Source organism: Phodopus roborovskii, unplaced genomic scaffold (genome assembly GCF_943737965.1).
Source record: "Phodopus roborovskii unplaced genomic scaffold, PHOROB, whole genome shotgun sequence".
Lineage (NCBI taxonomy): Eukaryota > Metazoa > Chordata > Mammalia > Rodentia > Cricetidae > Phodopus > Phodopus roborovskii.
In genome coordinates, this window is record NW_026126407.1 from 47,870,286 (window position 1) to 47,895,819 (window position 25,534).

A 25,534-nucleotide genomic window follows, 5' to 3' on the forward strand; every position below is an offset into this window, starting at 1 on the left:
GACTCAGAGGGTATCATTATTGTGGCTAATGAGAAGAAGCACCAGGTAACCCTGTTTCTCCAGGTTGGGCCACACATCTGCTTGCAGTTGGAGGGACTAGAGAGGCCCTTGGGTATGGTCTGTGCTCCCCAGGGCCAACTGGTGATGGCAGATGCAGGGGACAATTGCTTCAATGTATACCATTATCTTGGAGAGATGACCTGAGGGCAGGACAGTCCTGAGTCCTTTGTACTATCATGGAAGGTTAGTGGTCTCCTTGGGGGCTGCTTCGCCTGCTTTGACACCTGACCTTAGCTGGCCTTATGATATCGTCTTGGCAAATGCTCCTGTCTACTTAGCAGCCATGAATCACCACCTCCCCATGAGGCTCTAAACTGAGCCATCTCCATGTCCTGCTCACTATGTCCCTGGACCTTCATACCTCCTATCCCCAAGGGCCACCCAGTCCCTAGCTCTGTTAGCTTGGGTTTCAGGAGTCCTGAGCTTTGAGGTGACACTTGCAGCTACAGATCCTGGGGTACTGAGGCCATCTGCCAGCACATAGCCAGGCAATATCTCTTATTGGGTGCCCCAACTTCTACATCCTAATCAGAGGCAGGCAGGCAGGCAGGCAGGCAGGCTGGGAGGGTGTGGCTAGGCTGGGCCCAGCAGCTTGGGGCATGGGTGTGGTCTCTTAGTGGCCCCCTAGCCTCAGAGACACCCTCATTCTTGAGTCTCCAGCAACAACTCTAGGCCCAGCAGAGGTAAGGAGTAGGAAAATTAGAGGGGCAAGCCCTTGAGGTGTCCTGGAAGTGATACATGTTAAGGGTGGGGGGGGGTCTCAAGGTCATCTCCTGCGCATGTCCCAGTTTGAAATATGTCTTCAGTTTCTCTTGATCCAGGTCCAAACCACTCTTGAACTCTTGGGTAGGGTACTAGGAAGATTCTGGGTGGCACAAGTTTCATATGCTTCCATTCAAGACAGGAAAATGGTGGCCTTTCTTCTCATGCTACAAATGAGGTGTGTGTGTGTGTGTGTGTGTGTGTGTGTGTGTGTGTGTGTGTGTGTGTAGTTTACCAGTCCGGATCATGTGGGAAGGAGCAAGAAAAAAGTGTTTGCTTCTGCCCCTTTGGGGGGTGTAGGGTCACACACCCAGCCACACCTGTCACCGCCCCCAGATTATCCCAATATGCCCTGATCATTATGTTTTTGGGGGGGGGGTTAATGGACAATGTAAGATCTTTATGTGTAAGTAGTTGCTCAATAAACATTAGTTGCTGCGTTTTTACAGATATTGTCCTCGGACTAAGCGGCCCAAATATGTCAGCTTGCACCCTACTTGCAGTGAAGAGAGACAGGACAGATGGGAGGGCCCGGGGCTTGGGAGCCTAGGCAGGGCATGAAGGTGAGAATAAAGAGACCTGGGTCCCTACAGGCTGGTTTAACTCGGTCTTTTGGGATATTTAAGGCGGGAGTAGGTTTGATGGCAGGAGCAGCGCGCTCGGAACTCTAGGGCTTAGTTGGTGGACAGCCCGGGCACGTTTGGGGACGGACCGTCGCGCGGCAACGCGCGGAGCCGGCGGAAATGGGGTCGGTGTCCCGCGGCGGGCCTGGGGGCTGCGAGCACTTTCCGTCCTCCCGGGCCCGCCAGACGCGGTGTCCAAGCCAGTCCCTTCCCTACCGCTCGGGGACGCGGCCCGGGGAAGCAGCCGGTGAGCACTAGGGGCGGCGGGGCCGGGAGAGCAGGAGGAAATCCCGAGGCCGCGCAAGCCTCTTGGTCCTCAGCCTGTCTTCTAATACTCTGAGATGGGAAATCCGGAGGCCGGAGTGGAGGGAGTGGCGGCCACCCCGCAGCTGATCTCCAGCCTCGGCGGCACCCGTTATGGGTCTGGCCTGCAGTCTGGAGCTTGAGGGCCCCGAGCGGCCTTTTCTCCCCTCCAGGCGGGGACTAGCTGGAAGATTCCTGGAGCACCGGCAAAGAGGCTTACACTTGTCCTTGATCGGAAACAGATTTACTCCCTCCTTTTGAAAAAGGAAAGCATTTACAAAGGCAAGAAAGTGTTTCTGGGCACGTTCTCTTAAAGCTCAGATTGGCCTCAAAGTCCCAATGCAGCAAAGGATGACCTTGGATTTTTTATTTTCCTGCCTTCACTTCCCGATTACAGACATGCACCACCACCACCACCACCACCACCACCACCACTACTACCACTACTATTACTACTACCGATTTCTGATGTTCAGGGTATTGAGTCTCGGGTCTCCTGCAGGCTGGGCAAGCACTCTACCAAATGAGTTACATCTCCAGCCAGAAAAGTGGTTTTTGTTTTGTTCTTGGTTGTTTTGAACATGTAGTAAATACGAACCCTGGCAGATTCACAAAGAACAGTTTCAACTACGATGTGTCCCTGGTCCCTCAAACCTGGTCATGCAGGGGAGGTAAGCAGTAGTTCTGCTTCTGCTGAAGTCTGGAGTTCTATCAAGAGACTTCCGAAGGCCTCTTTCAGTAAACCCATCTGGGAATGGCTGTTGCAGAGGGCATTGACTGCTTCCTAGCAGAGACAGCTTTCCCAGGTTTGAGCTGTTCTTTTAATCAGTATCTTTAAACATGTTCACACTGCCCAGGTTTCTGCTTTCTTTCTCCAGCCTCTCACCTTCTCTTGTATCGATTGCCTGCACTTTCATCTTTTTCTGCTTCTGGGATCCCAGCAGCCCAGTGCAAGCACACTTCTTTACAGTTTAGTGGTTCTCAGGCTGAGGTGGAAGTGAGGGTGGGATTTGCCCCATAACTACTTGAGTTCTTTCAGTACCCCACAGATCAGAACAACAACCTGTACCTTCTGTCTTCTTTCCTTTGGCCTGAGATGCTTTTTGGTTTGGTTTGCTTTTTTTTTTTTTTTTTTTTTTTTTTTTTTTTTTTAGTAAACTGTAAATGAAGCATGCTTTACAAAAAGAATATACACAAATTATGTGTGCAACACATTGAATTTTTACTCATTGTGAACAGACTCAAAACTAGTGCCCCCCCCCCAATCTGTTTATAATCAGACCAAGAGAATTTTTCTTCCCACACTGTTGTGAGGTGAGCATTTCCCCCTAGTTTCTGTGAAATATTCCCCAGGACAGTCAGATGGCTATTTCACTGGGTTGATGTATCCTTACAGGGTTGTTTGCAGAAAAGCTTGGGCTGTGCTGAATGGACCCCTGTGACACTAGAGCTCTTACAAGCAAAATCAATTGCTCTAGCCCCCTCATTTGGGGGAGCTGGATGAGGGACAGGGTTTTTCTGTATTGGCTTGGCTGGCCTCAGTCTCAGAGTCTGCTTGTCTCTGCCTCCTGAGTGCTGGGATTAAAGGTGTGTACACCCTCACCACCCAGGTTGCTCTAGTACTTTTTACAATGCATTACTGACCTCATGGCCCTCTGGAGATGGTTCCCACAGAAGGGACCAGAGAAACTGGTTCTTGATACTGACCCCAGGGATTTGGCTAGGGCTGGTGTTGGGCATGGGGGTTTCTCTCTGGACACCCACCAGTTGCCTGCCTTCTCCAGGCCCTTTGGAGTTTGTTTTGCTAGAGTTTACTTGGAGTTCTATGGAGAGGCTACCTGAGACTTTTTTACCTGGAAGTGGCTGTTGCAGAGAGAGCTTGGTTGTTTATTTTTTTTTCAAGACAAAGTTTTCCTGTGTAGCTTTTGGAGACTGTCCTGGGACTCACTCTGTAGACTAGGCTGGCTTTGAATTCATAGAGGTCCACCTGCCTCTGCTTCCTGAGTGCTGGGATCAGAGGTGTGCACCACCACTGCCTGGCTCCCCTGTTTTAAGACAGAGTCTCATTACATTGACTTAGTTGTCCTTGATCTCACTCTGTAGCCCAGGCAGGCCTTGAATTTGCACTCCTTTCTGCCTGAACTGTTCTCTGAACCCAAAGGCAGAAGGACATGCTCCCTACTAAAGGACAGTTTCTTTCTGAGTCCTAGGCCCTAGACTCAGCTCTAGGACCAGTACTATATGTGTGCATCTGGTTTTCCTGAGCCCCAAACAAGTTTGTTTGGTTTGCTTTTACTTTGATTTTTTTTTTGGGGGGGGAGGTGGGGATGGTATTTGAGATCAAACTCAGAACACTGAACATGCTAGGCAAGTGCTCTACCATTGAAAACTATCCTGAGCAGGAAAGATGGCTTGGTGGTTAAAAGCACTGGCTGCTTTTCCAGAGGACCTGGATTCAATTCCCAGCACCCAGGCAGCTAACACCTGTAACTCCAGGGTTTCTGACATTCTTACACAGAGATGCATGCAGGCAAAATATCAATAAACACAAAATAAAAAATAAATTATATAGAAAGAAAGCAAACCATTCCTGGCTTTCCAAAACAGATTTAATATATTTTTTAGGTTTATTTACTTTATGTGCGACGTTTTGCATGCATGTATGTATGTATGTATCTGCACCACATGTGTGCCTGGTGCCCATTGATCTGCTAGAACTGGAGTTATGGGTGTTGGGAATCAAACCCAGGTCCTCAACAAAGGCTAATCCATCTCTCCAGCAGCCTGTCCCCCCACCCCCATTTTAAACTTTTATCTTAATTCTTACTTAAGTAAATCCTGTTTGTTGCTATTTGAAACAAGGCCTTATTTTGTATTCCATGCTTCTCTGGAATTCACGTGTAGGCCTGGCTGGTCTTGAACTCAGTGACCTTCCTGCTTCAGCCTTCTGAGTACTGAAACTATAGTCAAGAGTCATCCTTTCTTCTTTTTCTTCCTCCTCCTCCTCTTCCTCTTTTTTCTTTTGAAGGCTGGCCTTGAACTCCTGGAACTCCTGCCTCCTCCTCTCCACTCCTGGAATTACAGGTATGCCTTACACAGCTGGCTTCTGGTTTGTTAAAGTTAGGATTTATGTACATGTTCTTACTGTGTCCTTTTGTATATGAAACTCATAAGGAAGGCTTTCTCATTAGGTCCTTAAAGACCTCAGGCTCAGCCCCCCTGCTTTTATCAATGGCATCTGTCTGGGTACCCTCACTTTGCCCCCTTCAGACTGTTTGTTTTAAAATGTAAGGGAGCACTAGCCTGCCATTGCACATATAGTGCTACTCCCTGGGCCAGTGCTTGGAAGAATTTAGTCTCTATGAGATACATAGCCACCACCAAATCTGGAACCATGCCTTCCCAACCTGTGGCTAGGTGAATGGTCCATAAACATGGTACAGCATCTAGAAGCCACAGGGGCAGCAGCTCTAAATCAACACTTTCTTTTCTCTTCCAGGGCCCCTAGCATGGTGCTCAAGGCCTTTTTCCCCACATGCTGTGCCTCGGCAGACAGTGGCCTACTAGTGGGACGGTGGGTCCCAGAACAGAATAGTGCCGTGATCCTGGCTGTGGTGCACTTTCCCTTCATCCCCATCCAAGTCAAAGAGCTCCTGGCCCAGGTGCACAAGGCCAGCCAAGTACAAGTGGCTGTGCTAGGCACCTGGTGCCACCGTCAACAGGAACCTGAGGAGAGCCTGGGGCACTTCCTAGAGGGCCTGGGTGCCATCTTCTCCCATGATCCCTGGTTGCAGCTATGCCGAGAGAGGGGTACCAGGTTCTGGAGCTGCAAGGCCACTTACCATCAGATGTCCAACACTCTGAGCACACCCACTGAAGACCAGGTCATGCTCATCTTCTATGATCAGCGCAAGCTGCTGCTCTCCTGGCTGCATCCACCAACAGCACTGCCTGACTGCCAGGCTGGAGAGACCATAGCCAGTGCTGGAGGCCTAGCTGACATCTTTGACACAGTGGCACGCAGTGAGGTGCTCTTCCGAAGTGACCAATTTGATGAGGGCCCGGTACGCCTAAGCCACTGGCAGTCAGAGGGTGTGGAGGCCAGCATACTTGTGGAGTTGGTGAAGCAGGCCTCCGGGCCTGTCTGCTTGCTGCTGACCTCCCTGCTGTCCCTGTTCTCAGCTGCAAGTGCTTGCAGGTAGGTGCATCAGACAGGAAGGATTGAGCAAGAAACTGGTCCTATGAGGCCCATTGGCTCTCCTTTCAGTGTGTAGTGACATTAACAGCTACAGTTCTTCCTGAGGTGCATGTCGTTCAGGGACCCAGTTCTCACCTTACCTTCTCTCCCTTTGCATCTCAGAGGATGTCCTAGTAGAGGCTGCTGTTCCTGTGTCCCTCTGGGTTCAGCATTTTTTTTCCTGGACACTGAATGTGAGAGGCCCATCTGTTCAGGTAGAGAATGAACCATAGATACTTCAAGTATCTAAAAAAAGAAATCTGATAAATACAAAACTGTGTCATTGTACCTTTTAAAAAATGTATATGTATGAATATTGGCCTGCATTTATATATGTGTATCATGCACATCCCTGGTCAGAAGAGAGGGTCAGATCCCTTAGAACTGGAGTTACAGATGGTTCTGAGCCACCATGTGCATGTTGGAGATTAAGCCAGCATTTTCTGTAACAGCAGCAAGTCCCCCGAATCACTGTACCATCTCTTCTGCTCTTTTTACTGTTTTTTTTGTTTGTTTGTTTGTTTTGAGACAGGGTCTCAGCTGTGTAGCCTTAGCTGGCCTGGAACTCACTATGTAGACCTCAAACTCTGCCTTTCTTTGCCTCTGGGAGTGTTGGGATTAAAAGCTATATCTGCCCAGCTAGGACAGAGTTAACACTGCCCTGCTTCTCTGTCATCCTGATGCGGTTCCTCTCTAGGCCAGTCAGTTGCCTGGGGTGGTGTCCCCCACCCAGGCTCTCAGAATCATGGGTTGATGGTTTGGTGAGAGATTTGGAAAAGTCCTTCCAAGTCCTGGGAATGCTGGATAGCACCATAGTTTAGCTTGTGAATGAGAGCCTGGGAGCTCCTTTCTCTCACAAATGTTCTCTCAACTCTGCCTTTCTTTTTGCAATAAGACAGTTTTTATATATCTCAGGCCAGTCACAAACTTGCTATGTAGTCATAGATAACCTTTAACCTTGTATTTTATTTTAAATTTTTTATTTTTTTAATATATATACATACATATATGTACACACACACACACATATATATATACATACATACATACATACATACATACAGTGTTTGTCCTGCATGTTTGCCTGCACACTAGAAGAGGGCACCAGATCTCATTCTCATTACAGGTGGTTGTGAGCCACCATGTGGTTGCTGGGAATTGAATTCAGGACCTCTGGAAGAACAGCCAGTGCTCTTAACCCCTGAACCATCTCTCTAGCCCGAGGTTTATTTTGGGGGGACACTATAAAGTTCTGGCTGTCCTGGAACTCTCTATATAGCCAAGCCTAGCCTAGAACTCACAGATTCATCTCTGCCACCAAAGTGCTGGGATTAAAGGTATGCACCACCATGGTACTGGGCAAGCAGTCTAGCAGCTAAGCTATTTGTTTCTAGCCTAAGATGATATTTTTCTTTATGCTGCTGCCCATACTAGTGTCTGGTATGGGATCTGGCTGACCTTGCCACTTTCCAGGGACTCTGGGGACCTTTGGATACTTTCCCAGAAAGGGAGCCCTGGGTAACCTATGTAGATACACTTTAAGTTTCAGAAGCTGCTGGGTATTTCGATGTATGGTGTAGACTTTGTGGAATTAATAAGGAGGAGGTGTATGTGGGCCCAGGTGCCATACGTCAAGAAGGTCCTAGTGTTCTTTGTTATCTCCAGGGATTCAGAAAAGTGAAGAAATGCTTGTGTATTGATGGCAGACAGACAGCAGCCTACCCATCAAGCAAGGGGCAGTGATTATGATGCTGGTGTACAGGCAAGGCTATCATGACTTTGTGCCTTTCTCAAACAGCTCCAAGTCTCTTGTGAGCCTGGGCTATGAAGGGATGACCTGGAGTCTGAGAGTTTCATATGGCCTGTGAGAGGTCACTATGGTTGACTATTTGAAAGAGAAGGCTCTATTGAGTACAGTTCTTAGAACTGACTCAAAGCTGCACTGTGGAAGAGAGGCCTCTAACCCTTCCAAGGACAAGTCCTGCTCTTTCCCCTGAGTTACACACGGCTGTGCACATCCCAGGTGCCCTTAGGTCCCTTCTGCCTCCAGCAAGGGCTCTGAATGGGAATAAAACCCCTGCTGCTGCTGTTCTTCTGCTCCTCCATTCATGTCCTGGCTCACATGAGTGCGGTTGCTGTCAGGCACTTCCATGGTTCAGAGACATCTCTCACTGTGAGCATCTGTGGGAATATCTCCATGCCTCCTGTGTGAGGAATTTAGTCTTCTGAGAAGCCCAGCAGAACCTTTCTGAGCTTGGTCACCATTCAGTAGGCAGGGCGAGTCCTTGGTGGGTGGGAGATGACCTAATCCCCACTTTCGTGTCCCCCCCCACTCCCAGACAAGGTTTCTCTAGCTGTCCTGAAACTTGTTCAATAGACCAGGCTGACTAGAGACCTTCCTGTCTCTGTCTCTTGAGTGCTGGGATTAAAGGCATACATCACCACTGCCCAGTTTTGTTTTGTTTTTGTTCTTGAGGCTGGGTAGCTCTGGCCAAGCAACTCAAAGATCTTTCTGCTTCCTGAGTGCTGGGATTAAAGGCATGAACCACCACTCCTGGCTCACTTTTCAGCCATTTTGAGACTCTTTATATTGGCTGGCGAGCTCAGGTATGCCTGAGGCACAGAGAGGTGGTATGCTTGACCATGTTGGCCTTCATACTTGCCTGGGCCTTGCTGAGCTTTGGAGTGGAACCAAAGGGCTCAGGCTGAATGGATCTGATCCTTTCCTTCTAGAGTGAGGGACCTTGGCTGGAAAACTAAGGAACTAGGCTGGAGCTGTCAGTTTCAGCCCTTATATTCTCCCCAGGCTATGGAAGCTGTGGCCTCTTGCCTTCATCAGAAGCAAGCTTTCCACTTGTGAACAGCTCCAGCACCGACTGAAACACCTCTCCTTCATCTTTAGCACAGAGAAAGCCCAGAGTCCTATGCAGCTGATGAGGTATGATTTGCTTTACAAGGAAAGGTGGTGTGGCCCATCCTCTCCTCCACCTCTGCTCTGCATTGTGCCTCCAGCAAGGCCCCTAGTGGGTCACAGGCTGTGTCTAGCTGTGTCTCAGCTGCTTTCCCTGACATTTCTTGCAGGAAGGCCAACATGCTGATCTCCGTGCTACTAGATGTGGCTCTGGGCCTGCTGCTGCTCTCTTGGCTCCACAGCAATAACCGAATTGGACAGCTGGCCAATGCCTTGGTCCCCGTGGCTGATGTGAGTAGATCTGGGTGATGCCCAGCTTCCTGAGGGTAGGGAATCCTCCTGGGCAGTGCTTTAGCTGGCAGGAGCAGTTTTCCCTGTCCTCACCCTAGAGACACAGCCCTTGGCCCAAGCCTGAGGCCATGGCCTTAGGACCTCTTGGTACCTGTGTCTCCTAGAGCAACATTAGCCAAGTGTCTGCAGTGTCTGGGGACCACTTGTGGTTGAGGTTTTCATGGGTCCCTTTTCCATGCTGGGCTCATCTTCCAGATAAAAGTCATCCTTAAGGCACCTTGGTGCTCTGGGCTGTTGGACTGGCCAGACTCTACTCCCAGATTCCTCTTACCCTGGAAACAGGCACAGGCCTGTCCTCTGTGTTCCCAGTATTCCCCTGTGTGGTGTGCACAGCACATTCATGCTGGTTCTTTTCTGCTTTTCTGGCCTCCTCCACCTCTTCACTTCCACGCAGCCTCAGAACTTTTCAGTTCTGCATCTTATCTTCAATAGAGCCAAAGCCCTGTCTCTCCTATGGAGATGTATGCCAGGTCTGCTTGTTGCCAGGCCGGGTACCTGGGAGCAGCAGTGGGTTCCTCTCAGCTACCTGAATTATGAGGTATATGGAGGGTGTCCCAGTAGGAAAGAGAAGCTGTGGTTGGGCGGAAGGGGTTAGGCTGTTTCTATATTCTGTTTCTTGGCCAGCTTTGTCTGAATCCTCTTTTTTTTGCAAAATTGAAAAATTGGTAGCAAGTGGCAAGGAGAGGTCTTGACCAACAGCTTCAGTGTTCTCAAGTTTCCCTGTGATGTTTGAATTGATTCAGGGTCAATCCAACCTCAGCCATACCCAGGTATCATGGGCTTAGGGCCCTATGGTTCCAGGGCTAAAATGGCAAAATAGCATGAAGGAAGTTCTCAGGTTGAGGTAGATGTCTCATGGGGACACATGCCCAAGGAACTGGTTTATATACTTACCTGTTGGAAGATGTTTGAGAGCAGGATCTTAGAGATAAAAATCATCTGTAACCAGCGGTCAGGGATCCAGTGGCCAGACAGATTTGGGAAACATTGCTTCTGTGCAATGTTAGATGACAATGAATTGCTGGGCATGGTGGCACACACCTTTAATCCCAGCACTGGGGAAGTAAAGGCAGGTGAATCTCTGTGAGTTCAAGGCCAGCCTGGTTTACAGAGTGAGTTCCAGGACAGCTAGTACTACATAGTGAGACCTTGCCTCCCCCCACAAGAAAGGACAATGATTCTGAGACTTGGAAGGAAGTGGCTGCCCTTCTATAGTGGAGCTCATTATGGACAATCCTCCACTCACCCCTGACTTCAGTGTGACCATGTCATCCCTTTCCTGACCCTTGTTTTTGTAGCGCGTGGCTGAGGAGCTCCAGCATCTGCTGCAGTGGCTGATGGGTGCTCCTGCTGGGCTCAAGATGAATCGGGCACTGGATCAGGTGCTAGGCCGCTTTTTCCTGTACCACATCCATCTGTGGATCAGTGAGTGCCTGATGGGCAGGGATGAGAAGCCCAATAGGGCTGGAGGAGGAGAACAGGGAACCCTAGCCAGGCTCCATCTCTTCTGCCTTCATTCTGGCCTCCCATTTATATGAAGCAAGTCTGTCAGGCCAGCTGCTCAAATCAAATTCTGGGGTTAGTGGCTGGATCTACTCACTGGTGTCCTGAAGTGTTAGGTATCCATTCTCAGGAACTGGGCTCACTGAGCCTTGCTGGGTACTACTCATGGCTGAACTCTATCCTGCAGGCTATATCCACCTTATGTCCCCTTTTATTGAGCACATCCTGTGGCATGTGGGCCTCTCAGCCTGCCTAGGACTGACTGTTGCCCTGTCCATCCTTTCGGACATCATCGCCCTCCTTACCTTCCACATCTACTGCTTCTATGTCTATGGTGCCAGGTAGGTATATATTCAAGTGTAGTTTTCTAAGCCATGGGCAAACAACAGGGTCTCAACAGATGTGTGAGGTATGGTCCTCATGTGTCTTACAGGCTGTACTGCCTGAAGATCTATGGCCTCTCCTCTCTCTGGCGTCTATTCCGGGGGAAGAAGTGGAATGTTCTGCGCCAGCGGGTGGATTCCTGTTCTTATGACCTTGACCAGGTACCTACAGCTTTGAGCCTGCTGACCTTGTCAGGGCAGCTCCTTGGATACTACCAGTGACCAGCCTACTGCTATCCTGCAGCTATCCTCTGACAAGTGGCCTGGGGGAGGTGCTGGCAGACCTACATACTTTGCCCAGGTGGGCATAGGGCTTGCTTTGGCTTATTCCATTTGTTTACCCAGACCTGATAATACACTTTTTCCTAACCTCATATTTGCCTGTGTACACTGCTGGCCATATCCCCACAAGCCACCAGGTGACAGTATGTGGATATATCCCTCATGGTAAAGGGATCATGCTGGCTCTTGCTAGCTCAGGGGGTCAAAAAAATCCCAATTGCAGTTTAAAGATGGGTATGCTTGGCCAGTGATGGAGTGACCTCCCCTGGTCTTGGTCTTGTGATACCAAGTGTGCTTGTTCTCCACAGCTGTTCATTGGGACCTTGCTCTTTACCATCCTGGTCTTCTTGCTGCCTACCACCGCTCTGTACTACCTGGTATTCACCCTGGTGAGCCCAGTACCTCCTGCCCTGGGGCCTACAGAACTTGAACTGGTCACTGCCTGAGCCAGTCACATGGGAGATGGGCCATCTCCCTCTTCAGATCACATCACCATGGCTGTTCTGAACTCTGTGGGAACTATGTGCTGGTTTTAAAGCAGGTGGATAGAATCATAGAGGAACCCTCCTCTAGTGGTAAACACCAGGCTGGACAGTATGAGATAAGTGATCCCCAGACGGCTCAGGCCCTCCCTCCCTCCCTCCTTCCAGGTCTGACCTGTAAGTGTTGAGAATGTGGGTACACAGGCTCTGACTAGGAAGGGGTGCCAGCTGTTCTGCTGCCACTTCTTTAGTCTCCTTGTCTCCTTAGGGTGGAGTCTATGCTTTCCCCAGAGCCTCTTGGGCTGTTCTCCTTTTAGGCCTGTCTGATGTGTAGCTTCAGTCCCAGTCAGTGGCCCTGAATGTCACCTTTGCTACAGCTCCGGCTCCTGGTGGTCACTGTGCAGGGCCTAATCCATCTACTTGTGGACCTCATCAACTCCCTGCCGCTATACTCCCTTGGCCTTCGACTCTGCCGACCCTATAGGCTGGCTGGTAAGTGTTGGTTGCTGGGTGGCTGGCTTCTGACAGATGGTACAGCATACCCACAAGCCTTACAAAAGTACTTGTGCCAACCTCATGTGTCTCCTGCCTGAAAGAATTGGTATATGTGGCATGGGTGAGCAGAACAGAGCAGAGCAGAAGATAGACATGGCCCTGGGAACATGCTGTCTGCTCTGTCTACCTGAGAGTAAATTTCAGAGACATAAAGACCCGAGGCCTAGCCGGGTGTTGGTGGCTTACACCTTCGATCCCAGCAATTGGGAGGCAGAGGCAGGCAAATCTCTTTGAGTTTGAGTCTACAGAGCTAGTTCCAGGACAGGCTCCAAAACAATACAGAGAAACCCTGTCTCGAAAGAACAAACAAACAAAAGACCCGATGCCTCATCCTTCCTGAATTCTTGTAATGTGCAAGGCTTGCTGTAGTGTCTGTGTAGGGTATGGCTCAGAGAAGTCTAGATTATAGGCTATATGTCTGCTTTTTTGATGACCCTCAACCTTGGAAGCAGGCCAGAAATGAGGGCTGCTAGACTGTTATAGGCTCATTCTACACTGCCTTTAATCATCACCTATCACCCAAGCTATCCCTGTGAATCTCTGCATTCTGATTCCAGAGTCCTTGAGGGAAATCTATCTCCTTTAGGCATGAGGTTGTTTGTCTCTAGAACTTTGGATGCAGCGCAGCAGGGACCTTAAGATTACCTGGCATAGCCAATGTTTATCACTGGTTCAGGTGATTTCTAAGGTGACAAGTATGCCCATTTGACTCTTCCAGCCAGCTTAGAGTCATTTGATAGGGATATGCAGATTCGTTGACTTTGAATCAATATCTAGGTTTGCCTGCAGGCATCACCACGCTACTGAATGCCTATGAAACATTTTCAGAACATCCTTCTAGCTAATTTACTCCATTAACTTCAGGAGGCCCAGGTCAGAGACTCATTTACCATGTTGCATACATACCCTCTGTCTCCACCTCTTCACCTCAGACATAAAGACATGTGGGCCACAGTAGACCCAGATGCAGGCATCTTCCTCCCTAGCCTGGAGTCAATAGCTTGTCCAGGCCACTTTAATTATGTCCAGCAGTCCATGGTTCTGTCCCTTCTCACCTCACTGGCTTCAAAGAAGCTTCATTTCCTGTTGTTTTTTGAGACAGGGTTTCACTGTGTAGCCTGGCTGTCCTGGCATTTACTCTGTAGACCAGGCTGGCCTTGAATTGAACTCAGAGATCTTCCTGCCTTTGCCTCCTGAGTGCTGGGATTAAAGGCTTGTGCCACCACTGCTCAGCTATTTCCTGCTCTTTATAAGAACTTTCTTCCTGGGAATTTCCTAGACTGGAAGCCCAAACTATAGGCCAGGGGTGCTTTGGGTCCCCAAGTCAGCCAGACACAGAAGCCATATGACACCCAACAAAAAGGAGGAGAAAACCATGTGTGCCTATACAGATCTGCTGCCACCTGGGTGGGCTCAAAGGGGATAGGGAATGTCCTTCTGTATATGTGTTTTTCTTATTGGTTGGTGAATAAAACACTGTTTGGCCAATAGAGGTAGGAAGACCAGGAGATGAGAATTCTGGGAAAGTTAGGCAGAGAGAGACCACAAACAGATGCCATGTAGAGACCAGGAAGATAGAACACACCAGGCGTTCTCTGTTAAGACCATGTAGAAATACGTAGATCAGTAGTTATGGGTTAATAATTAAGACAGAGCTAGCCAATAATAAATTGGCCAACAATTTTGTAATTAATATTAGTATCTGTGTGTTCATTTGGGGCTGAGGCAGTGGTACCTGGTGGGACAAGAAACTCCAGCAACAACCATCTGCAACAGCCTTTGCTAACTCACAGAGGGACCAGTGAGGCTAACTGGGGGTGGAGATTTGCCACCTTCCTTCCTAAGTGCTTTGCTTTCCTAATAGCTGGTGTGAAGTTCAGAGTTCTGGAACAGGAGACAGGCAGGCCCCTCCGCCTCCTGATGCAGGTAAGAACTCCCTCTGCTCTTCACTGCTGCTCAGACCTGGGATCCCCTTCCCCATGTTCTGCCTATGTTCTGGGACAGCTGGGTGTCAGACAGAGGTCAGATACAGGTAGAAGAGGCCAGTGGAGCTAAGGGGTAGATTACCAGGCATCTGAGTATCATAACCACTGTGTCTGGAGCTTCCTCATCAGGGTCGGGAACACCTATTATGGTCTACATAGCTGATATCTAGTCTGGCCTGTGGGTGGGGTCCCCTTGTCTTGGGCCATGGACATCATGATTTGCCCTGGGCCCCTTCATGCTCAAGGTTGTGATGAAGCAGAAATGATTTAACAAAGGCCTCAGGACAAGCAGTCATTTCCTGTTGGACTTGGACCCCTGTCTCTTTCACTGTTTAAGTCTAGTCCCAGTGAGAGGGAGCAGAACAAGTTTTGGGTTGACCTGCCAGGTATGAGTTGTACCTTGGGCCAAGTCCAAGTGTGGTGTTTTTTGAGCACTCAAGCATCTGTATGATCCTCCTCCCAGATGCAAGTGGGTCCTAGATAGGGCATTACTGACCCAAAGGGACATTGAGCTCCCTTGTTACCATCCCTCAGGATATCAAAGTGCCGTGTGGCCTGCTTCTCTGAGGATCGGCTTGGCTATCCCACAGGCAATGTTTGTCAGGGTCTAGCTGGCCTCGCCCTACAATTGCCTAGCCAAAGATTCCCCAGAGGGCCAATCAGGCCCAGGGCGTCAGTCCTCAAGACCTTCCTATATAGACACAGCTGAAGCACCGATGACTTCCTCCCTACTAGTAATTACCCTTCCTTGCAGATAAACCCCCTGCCCTATAACCGAGTGGTGCACACCTACCGCCTGCCTAGCTGTGGCTGCCACCCCAAGCACTCTTGGGGTTCCCTGTGCCGAAAGCTGTTCTTCGGAGAGCTCATCTACCCCTGGAGGCAGAGAGAGGACAAACAGGACTGAGGAGCTGGACACAGCCATCACGCTTACTCTACCAGGATAGGATAGCACTGACCATGGCTTTATCTCAGGTCCCACATGGGCCAACCAGACACTCTGTGTGCTGATTATAGGCAGGCCTTACCTTTGAGTTGCTACTCTGGCTCTCAGGCCCTGCCAGCATCAGTCCTGCACTCCATCTCTCTAGCACAGTGGTTCTCAACCTTCCTAACGCTGTGACCCTTTAATACAGTTCCTCATGTTGTGGTGACCCCAACCATAAAATTATTTTTGTTGCTACTTCATAACTGTAATTTTGCTACTGTTATGAATTGTAATGTAAATATCTGTGTTTTCCTATGGTCTTAGACGACCCCTGTGAAAGGGTCGTTCAACCCCCAAAGGGGTCATAACCTAAAGGTTGAGAACCACAGCTCTAGCACCAGCTGTGTGGGGATCCACCTGGTTTGTTGCAGTCATTGCTCTAAGCCTGATTCTTAGGAGTGCTCAGACTCTGGGATATGCTGGCAGGTCTCCTTGGCTGCTTTGGGTGGGAGTACTCCTGGGTACCTATGCCTTCCACAAGCCTCAGTAGAACATTCCCATCTGGGGAACTGAGGCAGCTGCTGTTTCCCTACCCCAGCAAACTAATCCCTCACTCTGTAATTCACTGGGTTTGCTTGTTGCCGCTCTGTGGAAATCGCTTTGCAAAAATGCTGCTAATAGGCTAGGGTGTTCTTTCCTTGAAGTCACACCATGAGGGATAATTGGATATCTGCTCACCTGACTGCCCTGCTCTTGCTTAGTGCCCCATGTGAGGATAGGCCCTTTGGCAAAATATTCTTTCTTCTCTCATTGACTTCTTACAGGACCAGACAGCTCCCGTCTGGACAGACACTTGTATGGCTCAGTGTGTGAATGACCTTGGGGAGGTGGAATGGCCAGTGTTCCCTTCCACTTAGTAGGGTACCATGTGAGCTAGTCCCTAGGGGGCAGGAAACTTTACTGCCTTATGGTCTAGAAGTGTCCACTGTGAGCAGGAAGGTGCAGCCAGCCCTGCCTATCTCTTAGGGGCACTCAGGACTATCCACACTGGTTTGTCTGTGCCTGTTTCCCTTTGCTATAGGCCACAGCAACTTTTAAGCACCCAGTGGAGGGTGTTGATGAAGATAAATCTTGACCCTGTGGTGACAATAAAACTTTTCATGAATTTGGAGTACCAGTTTGGGTGTGATTCAAGTCTGGCCAGGCTCTAGGTGTGTGGGCTAGGTGGAGCATTGTGTTACTCCATAATGACTGCCGTCATTTCCTGCCCAAGGCCTCTACAATGGCTCTGATGGATGGCTGTGTAGCCCTAAGCCCTTGAAGACATCTTAAATAGGTGAACAGACCTAGGGCCTCAGGGTTTCTGGCTATAGCCTCATCCTGGTTCCAGAGGCAGGCATACAGTCTGGTAGAGAAGTGGGGTGGAGAAGATAAGGGAGTGTCTACTTTGAGCTCTGAGTATGTGGATTCCATACAAGACGGAGTACTGACCTGGACTGACAAGGTTTCTCTTTGTAGCCCTGGCTGTCCCAGAACTTGCTGTGTAGACCATGCTGGCCTCAAACTCAAAGATCTGCCTGCCTCTGCCTCCCAAGTGCTGGGATTGAAGGCATGTGCCAACACTGCCTGGCTTGAACAGACTCTTAACACCTGCAGTCTTCAGATGCCTCCAGGCCTGTTGTCCTAGTTATGGAGAGGAAGCCCTCAGTTGCTTCCTAATCTGGGGCTCCTCAAGGGATCTGTAGAGGCTAGCTGGGAAGTGCCAATCACGCTGGATGAGCATGTGTCCATCCAGAGCTTGCTGAAAGTGGCTTCTGTCATTTGCCATACTGGAGGTTAGGGTTAGGTAGGCCCCATAGCTATCTCTTGGTTCAAGTGCAGAGTCTTGGACCTGGGTTTCTTGGTAACTCTTTGGGACTCATCTGCACATAGGTTACCACTTCCTGTGCCTGCATCCCTTCCCACAGTGCCTGGCCACCCTTAACACATCCTTTAGCTGCCTTTTCTCACTCCTCCACTCCTGGACTCCCATCAGGAGAAGGTACTGGTCTCAGCCCAGCTGGCTCTTGTGCAGCCCTGTCATGAGATGTGCCTGGCAGCTGTCATTCTGTGCAGCAGAATACTGGGCTGTCTGCCCTTCTGGGGACCAGTCAGGACCTGGCACCAGAGCTGGCTGAAGGAACACTGGCATTGGAGCTACAAGAGTTGCCTCTTGCAGAGAGCTGTGTCCGTGGAGGTTTTTCTGAAGATTCTTGGCCATAGCTCATGCATTTGTACAAGAGCTATTATCTGTGTGGACATTACCTTTGGTAGACAGGTGCCTAGTGCTATCAAACTGGTGACTCCACAGGAGCTGTCAGGGTTCCTATCACAAGCTGCCTTCCTTTGTAACTAAAAACTTGTCTACAGACATTTGGGACACAAAAATAGCCTGCACTTCTCATTCTTTCTCCATTAGCTACAATGTCCATCCACATGTCTGGGTCTGCCTATTCTGAGAAGTTTGCTGCCAGGGTAAGGCCAGGACTTCTGAGTAACTGAAACTTCTCTTTTGAAATGGGGGTTCATGTATCTCAGGCTGGTCTCAAGCTGGCTATATAGCAAAAAAAAAAAAACCAAAAAACAAAAAACAAAACAAAAAAAACCTTGAACTGCTGATCTGCCTGCCTCCACTTCTTTTTTGTTTGTTTGTTTGTTTTTCTTTTGTTTTTCGAGACAGGGTTTCTCTGTGTTGCTTTGGAACCTGTCCTGGAACTTGCTCTGTAGACCAGGCTGGCCACGAACTCACAGAGATCCGCCTGCCTTGGCCTCCCCAGGAAAGGCTTGTGCCACCAACACCCAGCTCTGCCTCCACTTCTTGAGTGTTGGGATTACAGTTATGCAACACACAGTTTATGCAGTGATAAGGATCAAACCCAGGGTTTTATGCATGCTAGACAAACTTGCCAACTGAGTTTATTTTCCAGTCCAACTGAAATTTTTGTGGATACTTCTGAGTTTCCTTGGCATGGGGTTGCAAGGCCCAGTCTGTGCCATTACATGATTTCCGGAGCTCTCTGAAGATTTAGGGTCCTACACAGGGTGGGGAAGTTCATCTTAGTTTGCTCTCTTTAATTACAAAATACAAGAGACCACATGCTTTATGGATAGAGATTCATTTGGCTTATCTGGAGGCTGTGAATCCAAGAACACAGTATCTGGTTGTGGACCTTTTTGTCAGCATGGTACCAGACATCACATGATAAGAACAAAGCAAGTGTGTTAGCTCAGTTCTCTACTAAAGCCACTATTGCCACCATAGGAGCCACCCTCCCTTTTTCATCTAATTCTTAACCACCCATGAATCCCACCTCACAAATTGTGAATATAGTCAACACCTGAAATTACTTGCCACAGGATGTCTGTGATGTATAGTCTCTGGAAAGGGGGGGGGTGCTGGGTGTCTCCCTACCATCCCTTCCAGATAGTCTCAGCATCCATGGATGAACATCGCTATTTGAAGCCTTACATCTATGAAAAAAGGCTCTCACAGAAATCAGGGGTGACAGCCATCAGAACATAGGCTAGGTTCAGGTCTGGATACAGTGGCCTCTACAGGGGAGAATCTCCCTGATAAGTAGATTCTGGCTCTCTAGGGACTCTGTCCTCAACTCCCTGTCAGTTGAAGGCCAGAACTTTCTAGGTTGCTGTTGACCTGTGGATGGGTATGATGTTTCTTACTAATCTGCTGTGGCCCAGATTCCAGTGAATGGCTACTCCTGGGAGGTCTCTCTCTCCTGAAAAATAGGTGCAGGTAATAACTTCTGGGATTCTTTGGAGATAGTCCTGCTAGAAGGCCTCAGTGTGGTTCTACACTCCTGGAGCCTCCACCCTTCACACCAAGACCAAGAGAATAGGAGGAAAGCCTGTCCCTGAAGGCAGATGAGGAGAGCTCTGTTGCTATTTCCCAGGTACCACCCCCTCACAGAAGCTTCCCTGAATACTGTGTCAAACCAAGTGGCAGTGTCCACAGGGTAAAGATGCAGATAAAGGCCATGTCTCAACTTTGGAGGGAGATAATCACTCAGTGTGTGACTGCCTTGAATGAAGGGTACCTGCTGCTGGAGGCAAGGCCTAGGACCTGCAAACCCTTGGGGAAAGTAAGAAAGACAAGCTCTTTTTATGTTTGTTTGAGACAGGGTTTCAACATTCTGGGGCGGGGGGGGGGCTGAAGCAGGACTGTCTCAAGTTCAAGACCTGGCCTACAGAGGCCTGGCTGGACTCTCTCTCTCTCTCTCTCTCTGTGTGTGTGTGTGTGTACGTGTGTACAAGATTTAATTATTTTTTTGAGACTTCGAATTTATTAAATAGCTGGCAAGATATAACCTGGAATTACTAAATTCCAATTTCACTTTTTGAACATTTGATCTGTTACTTTTTAAGCATCAACAGACTTGGTAACTGCCTGATGCTAACCTGACATTAGGTTGACAACTCTCCATCCACTGATCTGTCTGCATAATAGCAAGTTCTTTGTGCCTTTTGCTCTTCTCTTGAGGGGTTGTCCATTGACCTCCACTCTGTACAATCTGGGAAAACCAATCAGTGGAGATGACAAGAGTAATGTCAATGAAGTACATTGGAGCTTTGCCTGCATATATGTCTCTGTGAGGGGTGTTGGATCCCCTAGAACTGGAGTTAAGCTATCATGTGGGTGCTGGGAATTGAACCCAGCTCCTCTGGAAGAGCAGCCAGCAACCATTCTTAACAGCTCAGCCATCTCTAGCACCTTCCTTTATAGCTAGTGTTTTTTTTATGGCCCAAGCTTGTTTTGAACTCATGGCAATCCTCCTGCCTAATCCTCCTGAGTACTAAGGACTATAGGCATATGACAACCTATTAGGGAGGAGGTTCTTGCCTGGTCCTGTTCCATGCCTTCCCAGCAGTCAGAAGAGATGTCAGCTGTGAACATGCTCAGTACTCCATGAGCACCTGATCACTGTGATAGCACCCTGGCTTTTCCTGTACAGACTTGTGTTTCAGAAAGTGTGGACTGTCCAGTGGTCATATGAAGAAGCAGCACCTGAGTTCCAGGGGAAGCATCTGAGTCAGCTTGGCTGGCGATTTCTCATTTGGCCTCACGTCTCAACTTCCCAAGTATCCAGGGTTATAAACTTGTGCATGTGCCGTCAACAGCAGCTTATTATCTTGTTTTTGTTGTTTTAGTTTTTTTTTTATTATTATTATTGTTGTTTCTTTTCGAGACAGTTTCTCTGTGTAACTGCCCTAGCTGTCCTGGAACTAGCTATGTAGATTAGGCTGGCTTTGAACTCACAGAAATCCACCTACTTCTGCCTCTAAAGTGCTGGGATCAAAGGTGTGCACCAGCACTGCCAGGCTGTATGTATGTATGTATGTATGTATATATATATATATATATATATATATATATTTTTTTTTTTTTTAAACAGGATTTCTCTGTATAACAGCTCTGGCTATCCTGAAACTCACTTTGTAGACTAGGCTGACCTTGAACTCACAAAGATCTGCCTGCCTCTGCCTTTGGAGTGCTGGGATTAAAGGCATATGCCACCACTGCCTAGCTCTTATTCCTTGGCTGACCTGGAACTCTGTAGACAAGGCTGACATCATCCTCACAGAGACCCATCTGCCTCTGACTCATGGCCAAGTTTCATTTCTTTTTTCTTCTTTTTTTTTTTTTTATTAAAGAATTTATTAGCCAGGCAGCAGTGGCACACATCTTTAATCCCAGTATTCAAGGAGGCAGAAGCAGGAGGATCTATGTGTTTGAGGCTAGCCTGATCTACAAACCAGGTTCCAGATCAGCCAGAGCTGTTACACTAAGAAACACTGGAAAAACCAAAACCAAAAAGGGGGAGATTTATTTTATGTGAAGGGTGTTGTGGAATATTATTTTAATTAGGCAAAGATGTGTTATATTTATTTATCTGGCATTTGTTTCATTACATAAAGATGTGTTGCCATTTCACCTTACCTGTTTAAGGCACCTGACTGGTCAAATAAAGAGCTCAATGGCCAATACCTAAGCAGGAGGTAGGGCTTCCTACCTAGGCAGGGCTTCCGGGCAGAGAAAATAAATAGGGGGAGAAATCTAGGCTGGAAAGGAGAACAAGAGGAGGAGAAAATAAGGGAAACATCTGGGGCAAGAAGCCAGGAAGATGGCAGCCAGCCAGAGAAGCAGTGAAAGTAAGATATACAGAAGAAAGCTAATAAGCCCAATGGCAAAAGTAGATAAAGATAAACAGGTTAATTCAAGTTAAGAGAGTTAGCCAGAAACATACCTGTTAAGCATTCTAAACTAGTAAGTCTCTGTGTCATGATTTGGAAGCTGGTTGGTGGCCCTAAAGAAAAAGCCTGTTACAGAAGGGTGCTTTGCCTGTTCTGTATGTCTATGATCATATGTGTGCCTGGTGCGTGTGGAAGTCAGAAGACGTAGGATCCCCTGAAACCAGAGTTACAGACGGTTCTAAGTCATCATGTGGGTGCTGATGTTGGGAACTGGAAGCAGCAACAAGTGCTCTGAACCGCTGAGCTAAGTCTCTACCCAGCCCCTCATTTTATCTACTATCTGTATGTTCAAGAAGTGCACGGATAAGTAAAAACTATTCCAAGGTGAGTGTATGTGTGTGACTACCGCATACGTGCCCATGGTGTGTGGAGGTCAGAGGACAATGTTCAGAAGTCAGTTCAGGCCTTCCAAGCTGTTAACACAGGATTTCTCCCGTTCCACCGCTTGCTGCTTATTTCAGGACAGCTAGTACTCGAACTTCTGGACAAATTCTGTCTTTACTTCCTTTCTTAATAGGAGCCGAGGTGGGGGTTGGGGGTGATTGCAGATGGAAAGCCACAGGAGAGAAAGAGCGAACTCATATCTTAAGGCTTACCTAGCGAGCGCAGTGGTCTCAATTTGTGTTTACTTTTTCAATTTCTTGCAATTGATTATATGGCTTGTGAATGCATTCATGAAAAACACTGTTCGTGGCCTTCCAGCTTTGGAGCTGGTCGACAAGAGTGCACCTGCGACAAGTTACCCCCTGGAATCGCCTGATCAGGGCTGACGGTCGCTGGATCGCGCCTCCAAGATCCCCACTGACAAGGATGTCCCCACAATAAAGAACCCCTGGAAGTGCAGCTCTGAAGCAGACTTGAGCAGTCATTGGTGGGCCTAAGCTCTAGGCAGTGGCTCCGCCCACTCCACAGCTAGAAGGAAGTCCCGCCTCCTAGAACAGCGTACCTGGGAGAGCCTCGCCCCCCGCCGCGTAGATCGCTAATTGGCTGCCCCCGCCCTGCCCCCCGGGGAAAGCGAGTCCGAGATTAAACATCCAGGTCGCGTTTCTTCCCTTTTGGGTCTCTGTGAGAGCAGCCACCACCGCCCGATAGATAGCCTGGCCCACCCAGACTCAGTCATATCGCCTAAGGCTGGAGCTATCCCTATCCTGCTACTTGTCCATGAAGGGGAAGGGGTAGACTTGTGCAATATTTGACTCTTGATTGGCGAGAATTAGGAAAGGGGCGGACCTAAAAGGTTATGATCGATGGGACATGGCACAAATGCCTTAGCACCAGTAGCCAATAGGGATGGCAAGGGGGCGGGAGACAGATCCGCGAACTGGGCTGCGATGGCTCTGAGGCAGTCTGTAGGGCAGTAGGTTCAAGACGGACGTGCAAGGGCGACCAATGATTCAGGAAAATCAGGGACAGTGTCCAATAGTCACAGTGAGGAGGCGGGGAATATCCAGCCTCCGCAACACTGTGTATGGGACTGACTTGACGGACAAGCGTATAGACCAACAGTGGTTGGAAAGAGGATAGCAGGAGACCAATAGTAGTGGCGAGTGGGTAGGGCGGGGCGACCGGGGGCTAGACGGCGCTGTGTGTGTGGGAGACGTGGGGGCGGGGCGACCGTGACGGCCAGGCTGCTAGGCCAATGGCCCAGGGAGGGCCGGCTGAGGGTGGCCAATGGCGGCTGCGCATCCCGGGGGCGGGGCTGCGGGGCTGCGCGGTGCTGTGCGGGAAGCGGCGGGCGGAGGCGGCGGCGGCGGCGGCTAGAAGGCTGAGGTGAAGCTGGCGGCAGCTTGGCGGGTGCACTGGGGGCGGTGGCCAGAGAGCGGGAGCCTTAGCGTGGAGACCGCACGGCCGCTCACCAGCCTTCGCCCACAGGTCTGGCGGCGGCGCCGTGGGCCGCGGTGCGGCGGGCGGGAGGATGGGCACCCAGGGCAGCCCAGTGAAGAGCTACGATTACCTGCTCAAGTTCTTGCTGGTGGGCGACAGCGACGTGGGCAAGGGCGAGATCCTGGAGAGCCTACAAGACGGCGCAGCCGAGTCCCCATACGCCTACAGCAACGGTAGGCCGGGTTTGGCGGTGGGCGCGCGGGGCGGGAGTGGCCTGGCGCGGGCGCGGGCGGCCTCTGCGCGTGTCGCTGCGGTACCTTCCAGTCCTGCCTTAGAGAGCTGTCGCCGAGCGGGCACGGGCCGGGGTGGCGACGACCGTCTAGTAAGAGGTCTCAGTGGCAGGTCTTTGGAATCCCTTGGGGCTTGGAATGGGCATGTAGTAGATACCGCACGGTGGGCCGGGTCCTCACTGCATTGCCCCTGAGCTCAGGGACAAGGCACCCTGTGCAGGGAGAAAATACGTTGGCCGCTATATGTGATTCTTGTTAACTTCCGGGTGCGTGACAAAAAAATACACAAGGTAGATTGCATCACTGACACTTGCCTGAGCTTGTCTCTTAATTTAGGTATTTAAGGTAAAATTGTAGTTAACAGTGGGTGGGAATGGATCACAGACTACTGAGGAAGCTGCTGACTCCAGAGGAATTAATGTCCAGTGGGCCTTTCACTGGATTCATTTTAACCTTCCTGCTCTCTTCCTGGGTCCCATTTGTCTGCTTCCTTACCTGATTCTCTGGGATCTTGTTAATCCTGTCTTAACATTCCGAGCACTGGTGGTTTTGAAAATAACAGCTGAGAGTGTAAGCAAGACATCTCCCGCTCTTTGGACTTAGGACTTATCAAGGGTGATGGCCATCGGGACCTTAGTGGAGGACCCTCCCTTCTGAGCAGTGTTGGATTTTCTCTGTACCTCCTCCCCAAGCTCCTGCTCTCAGTCTCAGTCTACAGTAGACATTTTCAAGTGCAGGAAAGGAAGAGCCATGGTTTTATTTTCTGGAGTATGTGAAGGGACATCTGCACTAGCCAGGACACCTTGACTGGCATTTGACTGGATGTCCCAGGGTGATAGGCTTTATTTAGGCTTGTTTTCCAGCAGGGAAGTCTGGAAAGGGGTGGGCTTGGCTTTGGAAGTGCTTAGTGTTAACCTGTGCTTTGGAGAGTCAGCTTGTGGCCCCCTGCCCCAATCTGACTAGCTCCACCAGTTTCAACCACGCGTGTACACACAATCTCCAGTTGGACTCTTTCCTCATCTCCTGTCAACTGTACATTGCCATATTTCCCGTAACATGCTAACTGAAGTGGGGCCCATAGCACATAAAGAGTATAGAAGTGTGAGACCGGTTGTGGGCAGACTATCCCAAGGTACCATTCACCAAACACCTTTATACTGCACAAGCTGTAAGGCCAGGGCATGCTTGCAGGTCCTTTTGTGGTTCCTGCAATATGGAGCAGAGGGGAAACGACTCAGCAGTAGAAGCATATTTCTTGTGTCGGGTTGAAATGCACACAGCACATTTCAGAGCATTGGATCTGAATGGTCAGAGCATTGGGTCACTGATTTGTGCATTCTTTACTGAATGAAGTTGGTGGATCTGAGAACACTTGGGCCTCCACATAGAAGAGGCATTTAGAATAGATAAAATAGTTGGTTCTGAAGATTGAGCACAATGTGTTTGCTGTTGAAAGAGCTGGACTTCTGCTTCTTTTAGAGGATAGGTGAATGTTTCATTTTCCTCATCATTAAAAATCTTCAGGCTGGGTGGTGGTGGCACATACCTGTAACCCCAGTACTTGGGAGGCAGCAGCAGAGGGATCTCTGCAATTTCAGGCCAGCCTGATCTACAAAGTGAGTTCCAGGTTAACCAGGGCTACAGAGAGAAACCCTGTCTCAAAAACAAACAAACAAATAAATAAAATAAATAAAAATCCAGAATCCCCCCCAACCAAACCAAAACAACAACAGCAAAACAAACAAA

General features: G+C 49.3%; 2 protein-coding genes across 3 annotated transcripts in view; both read left to right on the top strand.

The window, feature by feature from the left end:
- The first annotated feature begins 681 nt into the window (after positions 1-681).
- On the top strand, positions 682-16,536 carry Pigq (phosphatidylinositol glycan anchor biosynthesis class Q). 2 transcript variants are annotated; one of them, XM_051181063.1, is made up of 11 exons: positions 682-743; positions 5,248-5,946; positions 8,792-8,923; positions 9,067-9,187; positions 10,546-10,672; positions 10,938-11,091; positions 11,184-11,295; positions 11,724-11,804; positions 12,275-12,389; positions 14,317-14,378; positions 15,192-16,536. In XM_051181063.1, the coding sequence occupies exons 2-11, from the start codon at positions 5,258-5,260 to the stop codon at positions 15,342-15,344; spliced, it is 1,746 nt and encodes a 581-aa protein (XP_051037020.1). In that variant the 5' UTR covers positions 682-743; positions 5,248-5,257; the 3' UTR covers positions 15,345-16,536. The 2 variants fall into 2 exon arrangements, with proteins under 2 accessions (XP_051037020.1, XP_051037019.1); XM_051181062.1 differs by lacking the exon at positions 682-743 and adding an exon at positions 1,525-1,692.
- A 6,877-nt stretch (positions 16,537-23,413) lies between these two features.
- Positions 23,414-25,534, top strand: part of Rab40c (RAB40C, member RAS oncogene family) — a 35,020-nt gene continuing 32,899 nt past the window's right edge. The window contains exons 1-2 of the mRNA XM_051181064.1: positions 23,414-23,444; positions 23,547-23,731. Of these exons, the coding sequence (XP_051037021.1) occupies positions 23,590-23,731 (142 nt within the window). The 5' untranslated portion in view covers positions 23,414-23,444; positions 23,547-23,589. The remainder of the gene's footprint in view (positions 23,445-23,546; positions 23,732-25,534) is intronic.